Source organism: Brassica napus, chromosome C2 (assembly GCF_020379485.1).
Source record: "Brassica napus cultivar Da-Ae chromosome C2, Da-Ae, whole genome shotgun sequence".
In the NCBI taxonomy this organism is placed as follows: domain Eukaryota; kingdom Viridiplantae; phylum Streptophyta; class Magnoliopsida; order Brassicales; family Brassicaceae; genus Brassica; species Brassica napus.
In genome coordinates, this window is record NC_063445.1 from 2,529,990 (window position 1) to 2,549,704 (window position 19,715).

A 19,715-nucleotide genomic window follows, 5' to 3' on the forward strand; every position below is an offset into this window, starting at 1 on the left:
GACAAATAACAAATGGGTTTGATATAGGAGCAGTTTTACTTACATCACATGTTTAGCTTTCCATTTGTGGTCCTCTTTTTTCTCCAATCTCTAAGCAAATCCTACACATGTCTTGAAAAACTTGTAAACCATGGACCCCATTAAGGATTCAGTTGTATCTTCCTTAATTGACCCGTGCAGGAGGCGTGATTATACATTTATAGCTAAGAAATAATCCCAAAGGCATTAAAATTCTTGCTATAGATAGACATCTAAATGGTCCCAAAGAACCTAACAAATTAAACCACTTCACACGCTGAAGAGGCAACTCTTACTGGTTCCAGATTCCAACAAAGCAGAAGAGTTACAAAGCTTTGAACATTAAAACCAGTAGACAAGGCATATGCTTGGTGACAACTACAGTTGCACACCTGTACATCACTAAAAATTTATCTGCCTTTTCATCTTTGCACGCAACTCCCTATATACATCAGTCTATCAAACTCCATTACAAAAAGAATGAAAACATATTCAAAGTTGCTAATGATTATTTACATGACGTGATATCGCCCTAATCAAAGAGTCATAAGAGAAGTTTACTATCAAAGAGTCATAAGAGAAGTTTACTACTTTTGTCTAACCCAAACAGAACAAAAGAGCAAATCTATACCAACAGGGAGAAAAGAAACAAAAAGCAGCAATATATTTTGTAAGCTAATAAGTAATCATGCTTCAATAGTTTGTACTATGCTTCAATATAAGATAAATTGCTGCTCCCTCCGTTTTTTAATATAAGTCATTTTAAAGAAATTTTTATGTTCCAACTTATATGACGTTTTCGGATTTCTATGTAAAATTTATTAACACTTAATGTTAGATGACCAATGATAATATACCTTCTATTTTATTATTGGTTAATTTATGGTTAGGTAAATAATTAATGTTGTTTTTGTTCAGAAAATATAAAAAATTAATGATTTTTTAATGTACTAGTTGATGTTCCGCACCCTGTGCGGATTAATATATCGATATACCTAATATTTTTTTAATTCTAATGTTTCATTTTAACAAAATAGAATAATTAAATTAGATCAAAATTTCAAATTATTATAAATTATAAAACTTCAATATTCATATTAATAATCAATGTATTAAATTATGTTCTTTTGTTTCATAGTTTTATTTTTATTTATGTGATGTAGATTTTGAATCAAAATCTTTTCTAATAGTAATAATTAAATTAGGAAATTTGTATTTGAAATTAAACACACATTGTATTTGGACTAGAAAAAAATCATGTGGCAGTGAAAGGATTATAAAAATCACAAATATAAAGCATTAACAAAATAACGATAGTCTAGGATGTTCAATCCAGTAAAACCGAACCATTTAAAACCGATCTAAACCAAAATAAAGAAAATAATCTGGATTTGGTAGTACCGAATAAACCAAATGACTGTTATTTAAAAAAACACAGTATGTGGATATGGTTCTGTATATTAAGCGATCAAATCGAATAAACAAAAAAAACCCGATTTATTCTGATAAATTAGTATACTCATATAGATATTTTATAATTATATGTAATTGATCAATATTTCAAATAAAAATCAGAGAAACTGACTATGATTTTAGTCACTAAAATTATAAAATAAATATAAGATAAAAGTAATGAAGATATTATCAGTAGATATGGTTATTATCGATTTATCAAATAAATGTGATAAATATCATGATAATTATATATTAAAAACTATTTAAAAAAATAGTATATATATATATATATATGAATAGAATAGTTTAGTGATTATTAATTATCTTAGATATCATGATAAATAAATAAATATATATATATATATATATATATATATCAAATAAAAAATAAAAAATAATATTAATTAAACTAATGACTTATCCTAAAATCATGGAAAATGTGACAAATAATCAAATTGACTAAAATCATGAAGAATATGACAAGTAAGCAAATTCACTTTTCAGATAATAGTATAGATGTGCACAATTCTAAAACGATTTATATTAAAAAACGGAGGGAGTATTATCTACGTGACCTCGATTGACAGGGAAGTATACCAAAATACTTACTCTCCAGGGGCTTAAGAAAGACAACCAATAATACAGTCTTCACATATTATCTACATTTCAATCTGTCAAGACTATAAATTATTTTGGTCAATTTGGGTCCATATTTTAGATAACTACTAGATTTTGATCCGCGCTAAAGTGCGGAATAATATTTTGGTAAAAATTTTATATAATCGTATTTTTCTTTATTAAAAATAGGTCTAAGCATAATATCCATAACCCAAAGTCCGTACCGAACTTAAACCAAAAAATACAATCCATACCCAATACGAAATATAAAAAATTCCAGAATTGGTCTTGTGGGATGGTACATCATATATCTGAACCCGAAGTGTTATTAGCCGAACCCGAACGGGCAACCCGAAAAAACAAAAAAAACATAAAAAAAACCCAAAAAAGCGATATGAAAGTCCAAATTAATCACAAATATAAATACTTGAAACATAAATATATACTTCAAATATTCAGTTCTATATTTATTATGAAATTATATCAAAAAATAAGTATTTAAATTTTCATTAAGTACCTTAAATATCCAATTCTATATAAATAAGTTTATTTCTTATGTTTTGCTTTAAAATTTTGGAATTAACTTCGGATATATCCGAACCGAACAAATATAACCTGAATTGGAACAATATATGGTTACTTTATGGATTTTATGATGTGATACAAATTAGAAGCAAAACCAGTGTGTTATATCCAAACCCGATCCGTACTTATAAATTTACCAGAATGAGACATAGGATGTGATATAAGTTTGAACCAAAATTTCAAATACCCAACCCACATGAAGGCCCGAGCCTAACATAAAGTATGTTTTATGTTTTGTTCAGTTAGTTTTTATTTGATAAATATTGTTTATGTTTGTTGGAACAACCCGTAAAACTATGCTCATAAAAAAATATCAATAATAACATGTTCCACCATATCATTAAATATTAATAACTATTATTATTTATTTTATCATATATATATATATATATATATATATATCTAATTTTAATACTCTATCTATAAGAATTATATTATTATGTATTTGGTCTGAGTTTTAAATAATTTGTTTTTTGCATTTGAATTAAAGTACAGCCTGAGACGGATCGGGTATCCGGACAATTTTAAGGTATACGGATCCGGATCCTTATCCGGCGGATCTATAATTTTACTATCCTTATCCGGATCCGGGGTTCCCGGATATCCGGGTGTTAGATATCTCCTAAAAATTGTAATATCCGGCGGATATCCGGATCCGGATTTGGATCCTTAAAATAAATAAAAAATAATATTAATATATATATAAAATATTAACAATAATTTAAAATATATATATAATGTCTTTAATTATTTCTATGTATAATATTACAAAATTTACATAAAATTTATATATATTATTATAAAAATGAAAATATATTAAATAAAATTAATTTTTATATATATAGATATTACTATTTTTGAAATATTTATTAATAAAACTTACGGATCCGTATATCCGGATTTAAAAATTAAGATATCCGGATCCGGATCCGGCTTTGACGGATCCAACATTTTACTATCCGGATCCGGATTCGGCCTCTCTGGATATCTGGATTTTCGGATCGGATCCGGATCGAATCCGGATCTCGGATAAAAGTCTGAGGCCTAGTTGTATGTATGAGTTAGTAGGCATATATAATTCTTTTTATATTAATAAATAAAATATAATTGATTATTTACTTAAACGTAGTGTTAATATAAATTGAATTCGTTATTTAAAAACAATAGATTAGTTATTTTGTTCCTTAATTTTGGTTAGGGTATACATATATTTAATAATAATTAAATTAGATATAAGTAAAAATAATAGTAAAGCTAGTTAAATGTAATTGTCCAACCTAGATTATTTGTAAGTAGATAAAAAAATAGAACCCTAAATTAATAGATTAGATTCTAAATAAATAGAACTTATAGTATTGCTTTGATTATGTAAATATTTTTTTTTTAACTTTCATTATCGACACTTTTATATCATGAAAAAGTGAAAGTATCTTACTAACATAGTATAGATAAATAATTTGTAAAGATGTTTCGTGATATTATATTCCTTTATGATATAAATACAGTTTAGTGTATATAAATATTTTTAAACATATTAATAATTCTCTGTAATATAAGATCATTAGTATATATAGTATATCAATAAAGTTTAGAAAATAGCTCTCGATCTTGCATATCCCTAGATACATAAGTGCAGTTTTGTGAATATAAATATATTTTATACATATATCAATTGTAGTTACCACATTTAATTAGTATACTAATAAACTTCAGCAGATACAAAGTAGTTACTAACAAAAATATTGGAAATAAAAATAGGTACAAAAGTTAAGGGATGTTACATTTATTTTTAGTGAGATGTGAATATGTCCAAAAGTTAGGGGGTGATTGGTAGTTGCTGTAGGTGCTGTCCACAGCCTTATTTATTTCTAAAGCACCAAATTCAGAGCAATCAAACTTTAAATTTTTTTTTGAAGCCACAGCTCTAGAAATAACCTACAGCTGTACAAGTGCTCTGCAGAGCCAAATATCCAAAGCAAATTTTTAGTGTTTTCATAAAATTCTACAGCAATAAAATTTAAAGCCACAGCAAAAAATCTACAGATTTTTTTCTACAATAAAAATTTTAAAACTACAACCATTACCAATCGGACTCTTAATGACAACATTTTTAAGTAGATAAAATTTAGGACTCTCTTTTAATAGATTAGATGATTTAAAATAAAAAATGCCCGGAAACAACAGTAAAATCTACAAACATCGAACTGATGTTAAGATCTTTGCATATGGATCCCTAGCGATTTATCAAGACGGGGTTTAATGTATTAAATTGACTTAAACACAATAATGATATTATTGTTTGAAAGATAAACCACAAATACCATCCAGTCTTCTGATTCACCAAGTTATTATTTGTAATTTTGGGCTCACGTTAAGCACACTCCGGATCCTTACAAACGGTTTTGGGCCTTATGCATGAGAAAATTCTATAGTATTTACTTTTGGTCCAGACCCATAACAAGCCGCGTTCAAACTATGCAACTTATAACATGCCAGGCTCAAACGGGTAGTATCCCTCCATCACTACCATACTTACCTGTGAGTTTTTAAAGAGAATGAAGAATATCTACGTGGAGAGCCTTGTTTCGTAGCCAAGAAGGGACAAGAGTCAAGACACTAGACGATACAGACAATTTCCTCACCAAGCAACAGAACGACTCGACTTCACATTCAATTTTAATAAGAAAACAATCATGCAGGGAGTGCGAAGCTGGGTTGCTTCCACTGTGGCGGATCCATCACAAGGCATGGATCTGATTTCTCAAAGTCAGCAACCTGTAAACATATCAATCATATAAACATAACTATCTTTGATACAAATGAAAAAAATTGTGGGCAGGCAAGAAGAAGACATATTTTTAATAATCACCTTATTCCCACACTGAGGGCAATGATGCTGCTTATTCCAGAGGCAATCCATTGAAGGGCAGAGAAAGCAGAACCCAAGCATAAATGGCATCATGCAAGCAACAACAGCAGCTACACCTGGTTTTGATCTGTTCCCAGATCACAAACAGAGACAAAGAGAAATGCGAATAAAACCACAATCCCATGCTCTAAAAACACTTTCTATCTACAGACATCTGAAAAATGTAGCCTCTAGACACGAATGCTTAGACTTCATTAACCTCAAAAGCTGCTTATAACGCAACTTTGTGATCCATTTCACTTTATAACGAGACCCTGAACTACATAACTCGAGAGTTTGTTTCTTCATATACAAAGCAAGCGTACATTCATCAAGCAAGAAACGTTATATCGTTTTTTTTTTTATCAACTAAACGTTATATCGTTCAGAAACATTCTATAGCTAACAAAAGTTGGAGAATCTCCTACTCAACAGAGGCGATGAACATCTCTTCTGTAGATTCATTTCCGCATCAAACGGCAGATCCAAAGTACACGATCAATTGAAAACGGATCGTAAGCAATATCGAATTGCAGATTCACATAGGTGATCGATAATCGAGTTGTAGAGCGATTACAAAACCCTGAGCTCTAGAATCGTATGCGAGGAGGAGTTACCTGATACTGGTGAGGCCAGTGTTGCCGCAATAGAGGCAATTGAAAGGAGCGGGAGTGTCCCGATAAATCGTTTGCTGGATCGGAGCACCCAACGGATCTCCGTAGATTGCGTTCGGCGGCACGATTCCGGCTTGATACGGGTTGTGCCCCGCGTAGTACGGAACTCCGATCACCGTTTCTCCCTCTTTCGACATCCTTATCTGCAAGACGTACAGTCAACGATTGAGACGAAGCAAGCTGATTCCAAGAAAATCGATTTTTCCAGCGAAATTGCGACGAGGAAGGAAGAAGATCTTACGATTAATGGGCCTTTTTACGATTAATGGGCCTTCTTATTAAGAATTTAAAACCCAAATAGGGCCCAATAGGCCTAATAATCGAACTTTTCGTACATTGCGTGTCCATGCTTGAACAAAATGGCCCTTTTAGGCTTTTTCCTACCTACTACGTAAGACAGTCCTTGTCGCCGACACGTCAACCTTTCTAGTATGTTTCTGTAATCCTTGTCTTCGATATTCTTATTGGTTAAGAATAAGTCTATCTAGATTCAAGCCTAGAAAGTACGACTCTTCATCCCAAAGGCAACACACCCCAAACCGCGTTTAATATTCGTGTTACCCACTTATATATATTAATTCTCAAAGTCAAATCGCAAACCACAAACACACATCTCAACATTCTCGAATCATCCGCCAAAACTACAAGATAATTTTCAGCTATGACAGGATCCCAAGAAGAGACTCACAAGCCTCAGATCGTTGATCAAGAACATCCCAAAACACTAGAAACAGAGGATCCACCACAAGAACAGCGTTCTTCGTCGTCTCCGGATAAGAAGAAATGGGGTACTCACGTGATGGGAGCTCCGGCTGAACCGGTGGCTCACCCCGATAACCAGCAGGCAGCTGCTTGGGTCGCTGGTGATAACCGGCAGATGCCGTACCAACCTTACATCGTTTACTCTCCTGTTGAACATCCTCCGTCTAACAACCCTCTCGAGCCCGTCATCGGAATGTTCCATACTTGGAGCAGGAAGGCTGAAACCGTAGCTCGCAACATCTGGCACAATCGTAAGTCTCCTTCTAGATCATTTTTTGTTTTAGTTCTATTAATTCTTGATTGAGTTAAATCTCTGTGGGAAGTAAAAAAAAATATTAATTCATTCACATAATCAATATATGGGGAATTACGAGATTGGTTAAAGCATATTTTCATATAGTTATTAGGAAATTTAGCATTTATGTATTAGACCATCTCCGATGTAATTTTGTTTTTCTTCAGTAATTCTATTTTTAAAGTAAAAAGATGATATACTTATTATATTCTCCTCTATTGAGTCATACAATTAGAGCTTGAAGCAAAAGTTAATCTATAAAAAAATTTACTATGTTTTATAGAAAAAGATAGATTTGGGTTGAAAATGCTCTAAAGAGTTTGATAGAAAGTAATATATTTGTATAAATAAACTTATTGGCTAAGTTAATAATATTATACCACTAGCCAATGTTGATGAATTTTTGACGGTTCTTGTTTGTGCAGTGAAGACGGGACCGTCTATGCAGGAAACGGCGTGGGGAAAGGCTAACTTGACGGTGAAAGCGATAACAAAGGGAGGTTTCGAGTCTCTCTTCAGACAGATATTCGGAACGGATCCGAACGAGAAGCTGAAGAAGACTTTTGCATGTTATCTCTCGACTACGACAGGCCCTGTCGCTGGAACTTTGTATCTCTCTAATGTTCGCGTTGCTTTTTGTAGCGACCGTCCTCTCTTCTTCACAGCGCCTTCAGGACAAGAAGCTTGGAGTTACTACAGGGTAAGTTAGTCAAGTCATGTTTTGTAAAAAGAAAAACGTTTCTATAATTTTAATTGATGTTTGATGGTTTTTGGGCAGGTGGTGGTACCGTTGGTGAATATTGCGACGGTAAACCCGGTGGTGGTGAAGGAGGATCCACCTGAGAAGTATATTCAGTTGACGACGGTGGATGGACATGACTTCTGGTTCATGGGTTTTGTTAATTACGAGAAGGCTTCTCATCATTTGCTGACTAGTGTCTCGGACTCTCAAACCGCTCGTACCTCTGCGTCTGGTTAGAGAAATATATCACAATGTTTGTGTCTTTTAATATTGCTTTGTTTTTTGTATGTGTGTGGTTGGTTTCTGCTGCTGATGTTTTTATATGTTCATATAAATCCTATACCAGAGTTGGAGTTTTGCAAGTCTTGAATATACATATATGTGTTGATTAGAGTTGCTTTTCTTATTTATAAATCCTTTTGTAATAGTTTGCATACCCCTTTCCGGATTTGGTTATGCTTTATGCCTCTTCTTGTTTTTTCTTTAGTTGTTAAGGCGATTTAGGCTCAACTTCTAACATAGAGCATATGTTTAATGAGTGATATGTAAAGAGTCAGTAGATAAGAACGTGTTCTTTATCTTCTCACGGGCACTAGTTTCCTTTAACGTCTCCACTCCTCCATCCATACATAATTTACAGAAAGAAACAGGCAATCACTCCTGAAATGATAAGAAAGTGTCCCTTTCGGCTTTTTAGGATGAAAATATAGTTTTGGGCATTAGTTTCACTGGAAGCCCAATAAAACTTAAATTTTTGGACCCGAAGGCTATAAATTTAAATTGCCTAGACAAAACCATTTTGTTCCTACTATAAATCAAACTCAAAACCATTCTCTTCCTTATAATTTTGTAATTTTGTAAACACACACAAAACTTGTAAACAAAAATGGCAACATTTTTCTTATTTCATATGAATCATTTTTAAATACAAGATGCTTGTATAATATTGGGATATAATTTTGTTTGTGATGAAAAACTATTTATGAAACCTTACTTTCTCTAAAGCAAAAAAACGTCACAGGTTCCATGTAATTTTTTTTATTATATAACATATTAAAATACCTATATTGAATTATTGATGTTTAACATTTGTTTATTTTATAAGTTTTAACCTTTTTCTTGAAATTTTCCCCGATTGTAATCTAGATATGATACATTTTAAATTTTGATATATTTATTGTTCTATATTTCACTACAAAGTTAGGTTGTAACACGTTTAGAGGTATGAATCTTGACACAAACAAAAAGAAACATAATTTGACACCCCTATCAACTTTATTTCAGAATTTAGGAATGGCATGATATATTAGTTGAGATAAATGAATAATGTTTATAATTTGTCTAGATGAGATTAAAGACCAAAAGAAGGGCAAGTTGATCTGTGGAAGGTAGATAAGAGTGTCGAGTTGGTTAGCTTGACATTATATATTGACGTCAAATCACCAGTACAGATAAAACGTGAGATGAATGGAGTTAATAAGAGATAATCCCATTCAAGGAAGATAAGAGAAGAATAGAGAGAGAAAGAGAGGTCAGAATTTGAGGAAATGAGAAAAAGCGACGAAAACCCTAAAGACTTATGAGAAGGAGAAGTGCACCTTGTTAGTGATGTCTTGACTTTAACTCCATCTATTTTCAACACGTGAAAAAAATGCATCCGACTCTTTCTCTTTCATTTTTCTTATTCATTTGTTTTTATCTGAACATGCATACCAAACTCCAATAATCACGACAATTTTAGAGTTGTAAAAGTAAGTTGTAAATCAGTATATTTCTTAACTAGTTAAGACTAAGTTGTAAAAAAAAGCGAACACAACTATTAAAACAAAGTTACTTTATATTCATACTTTTGCAAATATCGAAGTAATAAAAACGACTGAAATTGTAATATGTAATAGTATGGTGCTACATGCAGGTCTTTTCTAGTGAAAATGTGTAAATTGACCTACATGCTAAGACATTATAATTACCGAGTGAATGCTTGAAATGAAAATGGTAATTTACTAATGGTTTATATTAATAAATATAATGCTCATAAGCAGAAGAAATGGTTTTAGAAGATACAATAATATTACAGTAGAAAACGAACAATGTCTGAGTATTAAACCGAGAAAACAATGCCTGAGTAATCCATGGTGAACATTATAAGGAAATACATGTTTGGACGGTCACTAAAGTAGCATATTGTTCTATTTGCTGTGAAATACATGCAATACATTACAAATACGAAAAGAATACTGCAAAAAGTAGTAGTGATCATGTTTAACAAATAGGAAAATTCATAAGAAAAAAAAATATTAAGAAATTAATTCCAAAAGCATGTTTGAAAACGAAATAGATCTTAAATTAAAAAAAAAAGGGAACGTACAATGTCAGAAGAACCCAAGGTGACCGTACATATAACACAAAAAATCCGGGATCCAATACGATTTGAAGATATTTTATAAGATAAAAACGTATGACTGGACCTTGTGTTATTTCTCGATGAATGTTAAAATATATTTTTTACGATGCCATTAACATGTGTTTTTATCATTAAAATAGTAGTTAAGTGGAGGTTGGGAGTAACGCAAAAATAAAAATAAATAAAGAAAAAGAAGGCATAAACCTCGTGCGTTATATCTGACCGATACACATTATTAATTCTTTCAAAAGTTCATGAAATATATCCTTTTATCATTACTTCTTCTCGCGTCCCTTCTCTCTCTCTCGGTCTCTGATCTATTTCTTGATCTCTCTGCTTCATCGGGAAAACAGACAAAACATGTCTAAAGTTACCACAGAGCTCGACTTCTTCGGTCTTGACAAGAATCAGACCAATAACGCTCCAAAGCCCAAGTTCAAGAAAACTCTCGACCGTCGTCGCAGTTTCCGAGGTTCGTTTTTACCTTTTTTATCTTTCTCATATTCTTCTTCTTGTTTTAATTTATCTTGTCCTGAACCATTTGGTTTGAACTTTCATTACAGAAATGCAAGGTGCGATATCTAAGATAGATCCGGAGATTATCAAATCACTGTTGGCTTCTGGTGCTAACCGTTCCGAGTCATCCACCAGATCGCCTTCTGTTCCATCTACTCCCAAGGAGGATCATCCTCAAATACCGTCTTCTCCTGTCCACGTGCCTCTTTCCAGGTTTTTATTTTTTTATAAAAATATTTTGTCATTTTAGCGCACCAAAGAATAAAACATAATAATATTTGTTATTCTTTGTTTGCAACAAAATATTTCCTCAGGCCTAGTATGGAACTTGTCTCTGGAACTGTTCCTATGACCATTTTCTACAATGGAACCGTCTCCGTTTTCCAAGTGTCTCCTAACAAGGCTGAGGGTATTTTGAAGGTTGCCATGCAGACAACACCAGAGAAAGACAAATCGGTGGAGAAAGATCTTTCGGTAATCCCTCCGACCACTCTAAGGTCAAAGCTCTTTGGCAAGAATCTAGAAGGAGGTTAGTAATAAATTAATAGTGAGTCACCTAGTGCAAGTAATTTAAAAAGGGTTTTTTGTTAGCAACATGAACATCTATATAGAAAAATGACCAAAACCATGGACCGGACGAACCAACTAATTGTTTTTTTTTATTTATCTTTGAACTTTGATATCTTTATATACTACTCTCTCCGTTTCAATATAGATGATGTTTTAAAAGGTTTGTTTTGTTTCAATTTACATGAAGTTTTGAGATTTTAAGGAAGTTTTGAGATTTTAAGGTTAACTTTAACTTTATTGGAAACTGTTCAACCAATTAGATTTTATAGTCTTTTTTATAATTGGCTAACTGATTTTAAAATTATATCTTTAAAATATTTTTCTAGAGAAATGTAATTTTCTTAATCTTTGTGCACTATTACAAAACATCAAGTATTATGAAACGGAGGGAGTATTTAAGATATCTTTTAACTTCCCATGTGAAACTTCTCTAGATGATTTATTTGAATATCAATCTTAGAATACCTGAAGAAGCTATGGGCAAACTTTGAGCTAAATTTTATTATGGATTGGATTAGACTAGACTGTGTAGATCGGATTCTTATACTATATTATTTTAGATGAGTTTTTAACATAAAATCAATTAGTAATAATTGAATTTGTCCATCTCTCTTATATATTCAAAATCCTTTCCAACTTATGATTTTGGATTTTGTCTATAACAAAATCTGTTAACTTGTTATGAATTGGGAGTTGAAAGTGTAACCAATTGTTTCTGATCAGGAAGTGTTCTTTTTGTGCGTGTGCAGATCTTCCCATCGCAAGGAGAAAGTCACTACAAAGGTTTCTTGAGAAGCGCAAGGAGAGGTAATTGCTCTCCTACCTTCCAAGGATTAACCCCAAAACAATTAAACTAAAAGGTTTATTATTCTTTCTCTGTGTCGACCTTTACCCATTTTTATAAATCTTTCATTCAAAACCCATGATAAATTATTAGGAGTGGTGCCTCTTTTACTCAATACAACTTTTTTTTTTACTCAATACAACTTTTAGATATGCATGTGGTTGTTCAGCGAAGCACATGCTTCTACGTAGACATTGTCGAGCTATACATGTATTTTTAAAAGCTTAGGTTACTGTGGAACTTCGTTTGATAAAAAAAAAGGTTATTGTGGAACTTCAAAAACGTGTTGACTTTTTGTTTACTTCCGATCCGACAAGTGGTATCTTTTAAAAATGATTTATAAAATTAATGATGAGAAAATGAGAAGAAACACCGAAAGTAACTGAACATTTGTTAGTATTATTCGTACCATGCGGCCAAGAAAGATTGACGTGTTCTAAATAAGTTACTGTTACTATAAAACGCGTTCTCACATTTCCTTTTCTTTTTGTTTGCTTGTGTTTGCAGATTAGTATCAACATGTCCTTACTTTCCGACATCAGCCTAAAACGAAACTCTCATCTCTTTCTTTTTTGACTGAGACTTGAAACCAAACCAGTTCATCTTGCATTTGGCTTCTCCCCAAATCTTTTGGAATCTCACTACACAGCTTCAGTATATTACGTTTCTTTCTTAAGAATATACAGTATCTTATATAAGTATGTTGCCATCTTCTTAAATGATTATTATTATCTCTAATGTCAAGACTCGGACACAATTTGTGTTATTATCTATTAGCTAATGTTTCCACTATTTCGTGTACTATTCATCCTATTCTTAGGATAACCAAAAAGTTGACATAAACAGCATACCAGACCATCGTAGATCTATAAGCCACAAATCGATGGACATACAATTTCTAAAGACAAAAAGCCCACAAACTAGGAAACAAGGTCATCATATTAAACACTTCCAGAACCAACAACTACCAAAGAACCAAACACAAATAAAAACCGTCAATTCATTGCTTAACGCTCAACTAGCTCAACGTAAGACGGTATTTACACTATTTTTTTTTGTAATATTTAGTACTTGGAAAAGAAACGCCTCTTGGCTTCATGTGAAGTTTCCGATTGCGTATTCAAATTAAAGAACAATACTTAGGTGCATCTCCGTGCTGAATGGTTAAATTCACCACACTCTTCGTAACTAATCAAAGTGCCTTGTAAGAATAGTTGAAAAAAACAATAATTTTTTTAAAAAAATAGCTGAAAAAACAACACCGACATTAATTAACGCCGTCTAAAAACCTAAACTCTAAAACCATAAATCCTAAACATGAAACACTAAACCATAAATCTCAATCCTAAAATCTAAACCCTAAATCTTAAGGCTTAAACCCAAACTCTAAACAATAAACCTTAAATCCTAAAATCTAAACCCTAAACCCACAATTCTAAACCCTAAACCCTAAAATCTAAACTCTAAATCCTAAACCCTAAACTCAAATCTTAAACTCTAAACTCAAAACTTCAAATCCTAAACCCTAAACTCTAAATCATAAACCCTAAACCCAAACCTTTAAATCATAAACCCTAAACCCAAACCTTTAGACCATAAACCCATCTGCTAGTTAATAAGATTAAGGTTTACGGTTTAGAGGTTTAGAGGTTTGGGTTTAGGGTTTATGATTTATGGTTTGGGTTTAAGATTTAAAGTTTTAGGTTTAGAATTTAGGGTTTATGATTTAGGGTTTGGTTTTAAGATTTAAAATTTTGGGTTTAGGGTTTAGGATTTAGGGTTTAGATTTAAGGATTTAGGGTTTAGGGTTTAGGGTTTAGAGTTTTGGATTCAGGCTTTAGGGTTTAGATTTAGGGTTTAGGGTTTATTGCGTAGAGTTTGGGTTTAGGGTTTAAAATTTAGGGTTTAGATTTTAGGATTGGGGTTTATGATTTAGTGTTTTGGATTTAGGGTTTATGGTTTTAGAGTTTAGGTTTTTAGAATTTAAAATTTTGCAGATGGCGCTAATTAATGTCGGTATTATTTTTTTTCGAGCTATTTATTTTTTTATTTTTATTGCCTTTTTAAACTATTCTTACAACGTATTTTGGTTGGATATGAAGAGTGGTGAATTTAATCGTTCACCAGAGGAGTGAACCTAAAGTGAACCTAAGTATTGTTCCAAATTAAATGTGTCTATTATCATGTTTTAACTTTGCGTCTATGATTATATATCTTGTTTGGTCTAGTTTTGTCGTTAGAGAATATGTATTATAATGGAAATTATTTTAGGAAACACGTGAATGTATGTTAGTTAAAACAATACGGTCACGTCTTGCCGACTAATGGGTCTTTTATGCTCAAAAGTCCTAGACGTGGCACGAGTTTGGTCTTGGTGGAACTGTAAATTGGGATAAACATAAATTGAAGGATAAAGTGAGCGTACTTTGTGTGCCTTCTTTTAAACCAATACCACTTCCATTGAATAGTATCCATCACTAGCATTAACAGAGCATGGTTTGTCCGCATTAAAGAAACAATACCAATTCATATACTCCGGACCACCATTTAATGTTGCCTTTTTCAATTGAAACCAAAATACTGTTAATATTGATACCTAATTTCTGCAATTTGAATATTTGAGGGTGAAAATCATGATGATTTGCTCTACGAGAGTAGATAGTTAGATGTGTTTTCACTTTCACTATCTAAAAAGAATTAAAAAAAAAAACTTAAATCAAAGTTCACAGTTATTGCAAAAATGTTTTGGAGATAAATAATTTTAACATTCTTTCGGAAAAAAAAATCATGATGATAGGTTGTACTTTAGCAATTTAGCATATAGTATATTTTTGAATAGCAATTCGCATGCCACAATGATATAATTTAATGTGTACTGCTGTCTTCACAATAGAAGTTGAAACCAATATAAGTTTATGTCACTGTTGATCATCTAATGTGTACTGTTCTCTTCACATTGACCTCTGAACCCTCCGATGCGGTCTCAGCCGCCGGACACCATCATCTGCTAGTACTGCTACACCGGCACCTGCTCATGCATGAACCTCTCCATTTTGGGCTTAGTGTAAGCACACTATCCTAATCTAAGCTTTCGTTGCCCGAAAAAATAATATTTGTTACTGTTGATAGTTAAAAGGGCCATGCTTTGACGATGCGTGTCCATTTCAGATACTTGGGCATATTACAAATATTTGTTTGAACAGAAAACTGAACACATGATCATTGCGGTTTAGGAATAAATGGAGTTCACTTCTTTTCAAGATAAAAACTGATTAGTATGTGACCCGAAAAATAAGCATGACTAGAAATTAAAACCCATAAATATTACTCGCCGGTTTCTCCGATTCTGTCAAACTAGCTGGTATTAATATGCAAATACGCAACTCTCTCTTTCTGTTTTAATTTGTTTCCATATATGTAATAGATATAGCAAACGAAATGTCTTGTATTAGTTAACTATTTGATCATTACAGTTTCACTAGTTTAGAATGAATTCAGTCAGTCAAAAGTACACCGATTGAACACCAAAGTTTAATTTGTTTGAAAGCTCACATCTATTCGTTATTACTAATCAAAACCGGAGATAACTGACTCACAGTTATTTGAGAACAAATACTGGAATCACATATAAACTTTTAAAACATCTTTACAAAATCGTTTAGTCTTTCTTCTGTAAAGAAACCAGACTTATGTTTATCAAAACTGTTCATTCCATATTGACAAGAACGCTAGAAAACAATTCGACAGATTTCATCTAAAATAAACAAAAAGCAAGAGATAAATGAAGCAAACGTTTCAATTATTAGATTGAATGGATCGGAGCATCAGTTTTAAAAAGCTCGATTTATATAATCCGCATGGTAATTAGGAAGCACTGTTGTTGTGCAAAAAAATCATCATCTGCTCCGATTCATTCCGTCGAAATTAAAGTATTAGATTCCCAAAACAACATAACCAAAAACTTCTGAAATAGTCCTAAAGAGAGATGAGAAAATAAAGCACAAAATGGAGATGAAAATCCTAAAGACAGAGAACTGGTAGATTGTGTCTGAATGGTACGGCAGCTAAAACTTTGCTTTATAGGGCGAGACTCACAGAAGCCCTAGTATGGATTGAGTTATCAGATTCAGAGTACTCGGCCCATATCTCATGGGCTAATGCTTGTCTTTTTTCTTAAAAGACTTCGTCAAATGATAAGCTCTTCTAATCGACCGGTTCGAATCACTAAACCAGTGATCAGAAAGATTCTTTGATGAGAATGTGTAAAACCAACCCGACGGAATCAAAGAGCATAAACACAAATCTCAACTTTTTGTCTCTTCATTTAGGAATCCTCAGATTACAAGAAAGTCTGATAAGCTTATTACACATGACATGGTAAAGAGTTATAGTTAGGTTTAACTTACACATATAAAAGGAAAGCGAAGAGCTTAAACCTTGGATTCACATGTCTAAACACTAAAGAGCATAACATCTAACACTGATGATATAACAGAGCATGAAGATAGAGAGATCGATCATCACATATCCATGTCCTCAAAGATCTCTTCATCATCTTCTCCATACGGAGGTGTGTCAGCCAGAAATGCATCGTATGCCAAGGTTACTGCAACAGGCATTTTAAGAGTTAGAGAGGCTCTGAGAGAAGACAAGGCAAACTTGGTAATCAATCTTAACCTTATGCAGCCTTTTAGTTAACAATCAGCGTAAAAAGTAAAGCTGTTGTAACTTACATTGCTCCTTCTTCGAGGAAAGGATCAGCATTAGGATTAGGGTTGTACACATATATCTCACATTCAGCTAGCTTTACAACCTGCGTCACATTTAAATGACTTGGTTCTTACCATTACTCTTGCCCAGCTTCTAATGTATCTTATTACAACAGTGAGCTTACCTCATCAAGAGCCTCGTACATTCCCTCAAGTAAGGAACCATCCTCATTCCTCTCAGTCCATTCGTACAAAAGCAGATATATGATAATATTATAGAAGCTTATGAGAAAAAGAAAAAAAAAATGCTTTTCTGTAACTGAGTTGCTAAAAGGTGAACATTTGAAATACCTTAGAAGCTTCAAACATGTAGTTGCTAAAAATCTGAGTAAACGTGTCCCAGCTTTCCTCCGAGAAAAACTGATGTGCTTTCACAGCGCTGGAAACAAAAAAAAAACACAATAGGAAAAAAAAAACAATACAATAGTGATAGAGTTATATACATAGATTAGATGGACTCCTTCAAGTTCAATCAGACACTTCATGGACCTTTCACACAACCGGTTTAGTTTAGATTTTTTTTGGGGGGGGGGGGGGGGGGGGGGGGGCAATGGAGAGAACTGAACTCTCAGCAAGCAACGGTTCAAAGAACCGTTGGTTAAACCTTTCTGACAACACTCCCACAAAGATTATAAAATGGGGATTATATATAGCGGGTTGCCATGTCGCCAAAGAAGCTGACAATGAACATTACCCATATAATCCCCCCTCCCTTATAAGATTTTACAAACACATAACTGATTACCTGAAGTCGTAGTCTGGATACATCTGATAGAGTGTGAGAACCAAGTAGATCAAAGCCTTTCGACTGTTAATAAGCACCAGTATACAGAGGTAAGACGGATATATATATTATATATAAAAAGAAAGGTGACAGAAAAGCTCTGTAACATTGATTTATTACCTAGATCTGCTTAGCAAAAGATCAACGGGTGAAGAAGAGTCACTGTCGGAAGATTTCTCAAGATAGTCGAGCATCTGGACACGAACAATAGAAAACACATTCTTGGTTCAATGATTAATCCCCCTCAAAAATAAACATGCTTGAGTCGAGTCATAACTCATAATGACCTCATTCTCCAAATTAAGAGACAATTTCTTTTATCAGTTCCCGCATGTTTGCCTATTCCAAAAACAAAAACAAAACTAAAATTAGCTTTACAAGAAAAAGATAATTCTCCGAGAAAAAACACAACACTTGCTTACAAGAATAAGCTTCAAGGCAGCCTTTGATAGTTCTTTCCCCGAGATTTAAATGACCCATGAACACATTCAACCTGTAAGTAAAACCCAAAACTTATCCTCATAAATTCACCAAAAATATAACTCAATTTAAAAAAAAGTTAATAATAATCATTCAACTACCAAAATTGAGATACATAATAAAATAAGAATCTAAGACCATCAGCGTTGGTGAAGCTCACTTCTCCATTCTCAATGCTCCTATTATTATTATTTTAATTTCGTTTTTCGTTTCATTTAAAAAAAAAAAATTAATATTCGTCGAATTGCGGGCCACCACGTGGCGTGGGACCCGCAGAACAGTAACGATATGGGATCTTCCCTGCGACTTCGCACGACGCGGATTCAACACTATTGAAATATTTTAATACTTTTTTTTGTCGAAAACTGTGTGAATTTTTGCTAAGACCCTTCAATACCGATGCCCTAATAACGCGCGCCTCGCACGTGCGAAAAAAAAAGATGTGGATTTGCTTCGGTTCGGTCCATGATTAGGACTACGAAGCGTCTGTATTTCTGAGAACTTAACTGTGCCGTTTTTTTTATGTTATTTCATGGGCCGAACTCTTTTTGGGCTTATGAATTCAGCCAAGGCTGTACATATGTTATATATGTAATCAACATTTGTTTTTTTTTGTTTTTCATAGTAGGGTTAAAATTATTTATTTTGTACCCGTGAATAAAGAAAATGTAGCACATTTTAAGAATAGGATGGAAGTTGCAGATGATCATGATTGCAATTCAGGAAGGACAGTCTCGGTGATAGGCTCAATGCGAAACAGCAACCGACGAAAAAAAAACTATTCAAGGCTTAGCTTTTGATTAGAAAAAAAATTCTGCTCCAATGTAACACAAACCGTAAAACAGCTTTTTTTGTTTGAATTAATTTAACATTCTTTCAAAAAAAAAAAAAAAACAGCAACCGACGAAATTATATATTTTTAGCTTATGGTTTTGTGTTTTAGTTCGTTTCTTGTCTTTTTATGTCTTCCAAATATTCTCTTCAGCTATATGTTTTATATATAATACACACAAACTATTCGTATGCAAAAAGCCATAAACACACAAAACCATATCAGTGTATGTGCAGAAATTGTTGCAAAAAGCCATAAAACTCGAACACATGGAGATACTTGGAATCAAGAGAATTATAGAAAGAGAAGTTGTTGCAGAAATTTGATTTGACCATTGAACGAGCGAGAGAGAGAGCTGATGATAGTACTATTTTATATATATATGCACAAGTATCTGTGTATCTATGTATTAAATTTGTTAAGGAGAATATTCGTTAAGACGTGAAGAGAAAGAGGTGG

The 19,715-nt window shown here is 32.8% G+C and overlaps 3 protein-coding genes, 1 non-coding gene and 1 pseudogene across 8 annotated transcripts; 2 read left to right on the plus strand and 3 right to left on the minus strand.

Annotated features, from left to right (window-relative positions):
• Nucleotides 1-5,092: 5,092 nt before the first annotated feature.
• LOC106407388 (GSH-induced LITAF domain protein) lies at nt 5,093-6,499 on the minus strand. 2 transcript variants are annotated; one of them, XM_013848243.3, is made up of 3 exons: nt 6,202-6,494; nt 5,546-5,672; nt 5,093-5,451 (listed from the first exon to the last, which is right to left on the minus strand). In XM_013848243.3, exons 1-3 carry the CDS (start codon nt 6,393-6,395, stop codon nt 5,368-5,370), a joined length of 405 nt encoding a protein of 134 aa, XP_013703697.2. In that variant the 5' UTR covers nt 6,396-6,494; the 3' UTR covers nt 5,093-5,367. The 2 variants fall into 2 exon arrangements, with proteins under 2 accessions (XP_013703697.2, XP_022561382.2); XM_022705661.2 differs by having other exon boundaries at nt 5,229-5,672; nt 6,202-6,499.
• A 230-nt stretch (nt 6,500-6,729) lies between these two features.
• On the plus strand, nt 6,730-8,484 carry LOC106406931 (GEM-like protein 5). Its single transcript, XM_013847681.3, has 3 exons — nt 6,730-7,271; nt 7,741-8,015; nt 8,094-8,484. The coding sequence occupies exons 1-3, from the start codon at nt 6,920-6,922 to the stop codon at nt 8,292-8,294; spliced, it is 828 nt and encodes a 275-aa protein (XP_013703135.1). The 5' UTR covers nt 6,730-6,919; the 3' UTR covers nt 8,295-8,484.
• Nucleotides 8,485-10,710: 2,226 nt separating this feature from the next.
• On the plus strand, nt 10,711-13,183 carry LOC106409377 (protein TIFY 9-like). Of its 4 annotated transcripts, none has more exons than XM_013850027.3 (5): nt 10,711-10,933; nt 11,025-11,190; nt 11,292-11,451; nt 12,297-12,354; nt 12,899-13,183. In XM_013850027.3, the coding sequence occupies exons 1-5, from the start codon at nt 10,822-10,824 to the stop codon at nt 12,901-12,903; spliced, it is 501 nt and encodes a 166-aa protein (XP_013705481.2). In that variant the 5' UTR covers nt 10,711-10,821; the 3' UTR covers nt 12,904-13,183. The 4 variants fall into 4 exon arrangements, with proteins under 4 accessions (XP_013705481.2, XP_013705480.2, XP_013705478.2 ...); XM_013850026.3 differs by having other exon boundaries at nt 10,712-10,933; nt 12,297-12,407; XM_013850024.3 differs by having other exon boundaries at nt 10,717-10,933; nt 11,292-11,506.
• A 3,026-nt stretch (nt 13,184-16,209) lies between these two features.
• On the minus strand, nt 16,210-16,297 carry LOC125582865. The gene has a single exon (XR_007320306.1). It is a non-coding gene; the product is annotated as a small nucleolar RNA SNORD36 (small nucleolar RNA).
• Nucleotides 16,298-16,691: 394 nt separating this feature from the next.
• On the minus strand, nt 16,692-18,592 carry LOC106408507 (annotated as a pseudogene).
• Nucleotides 18,593-19,715: the final 1,123 nt, after the last annotated feature.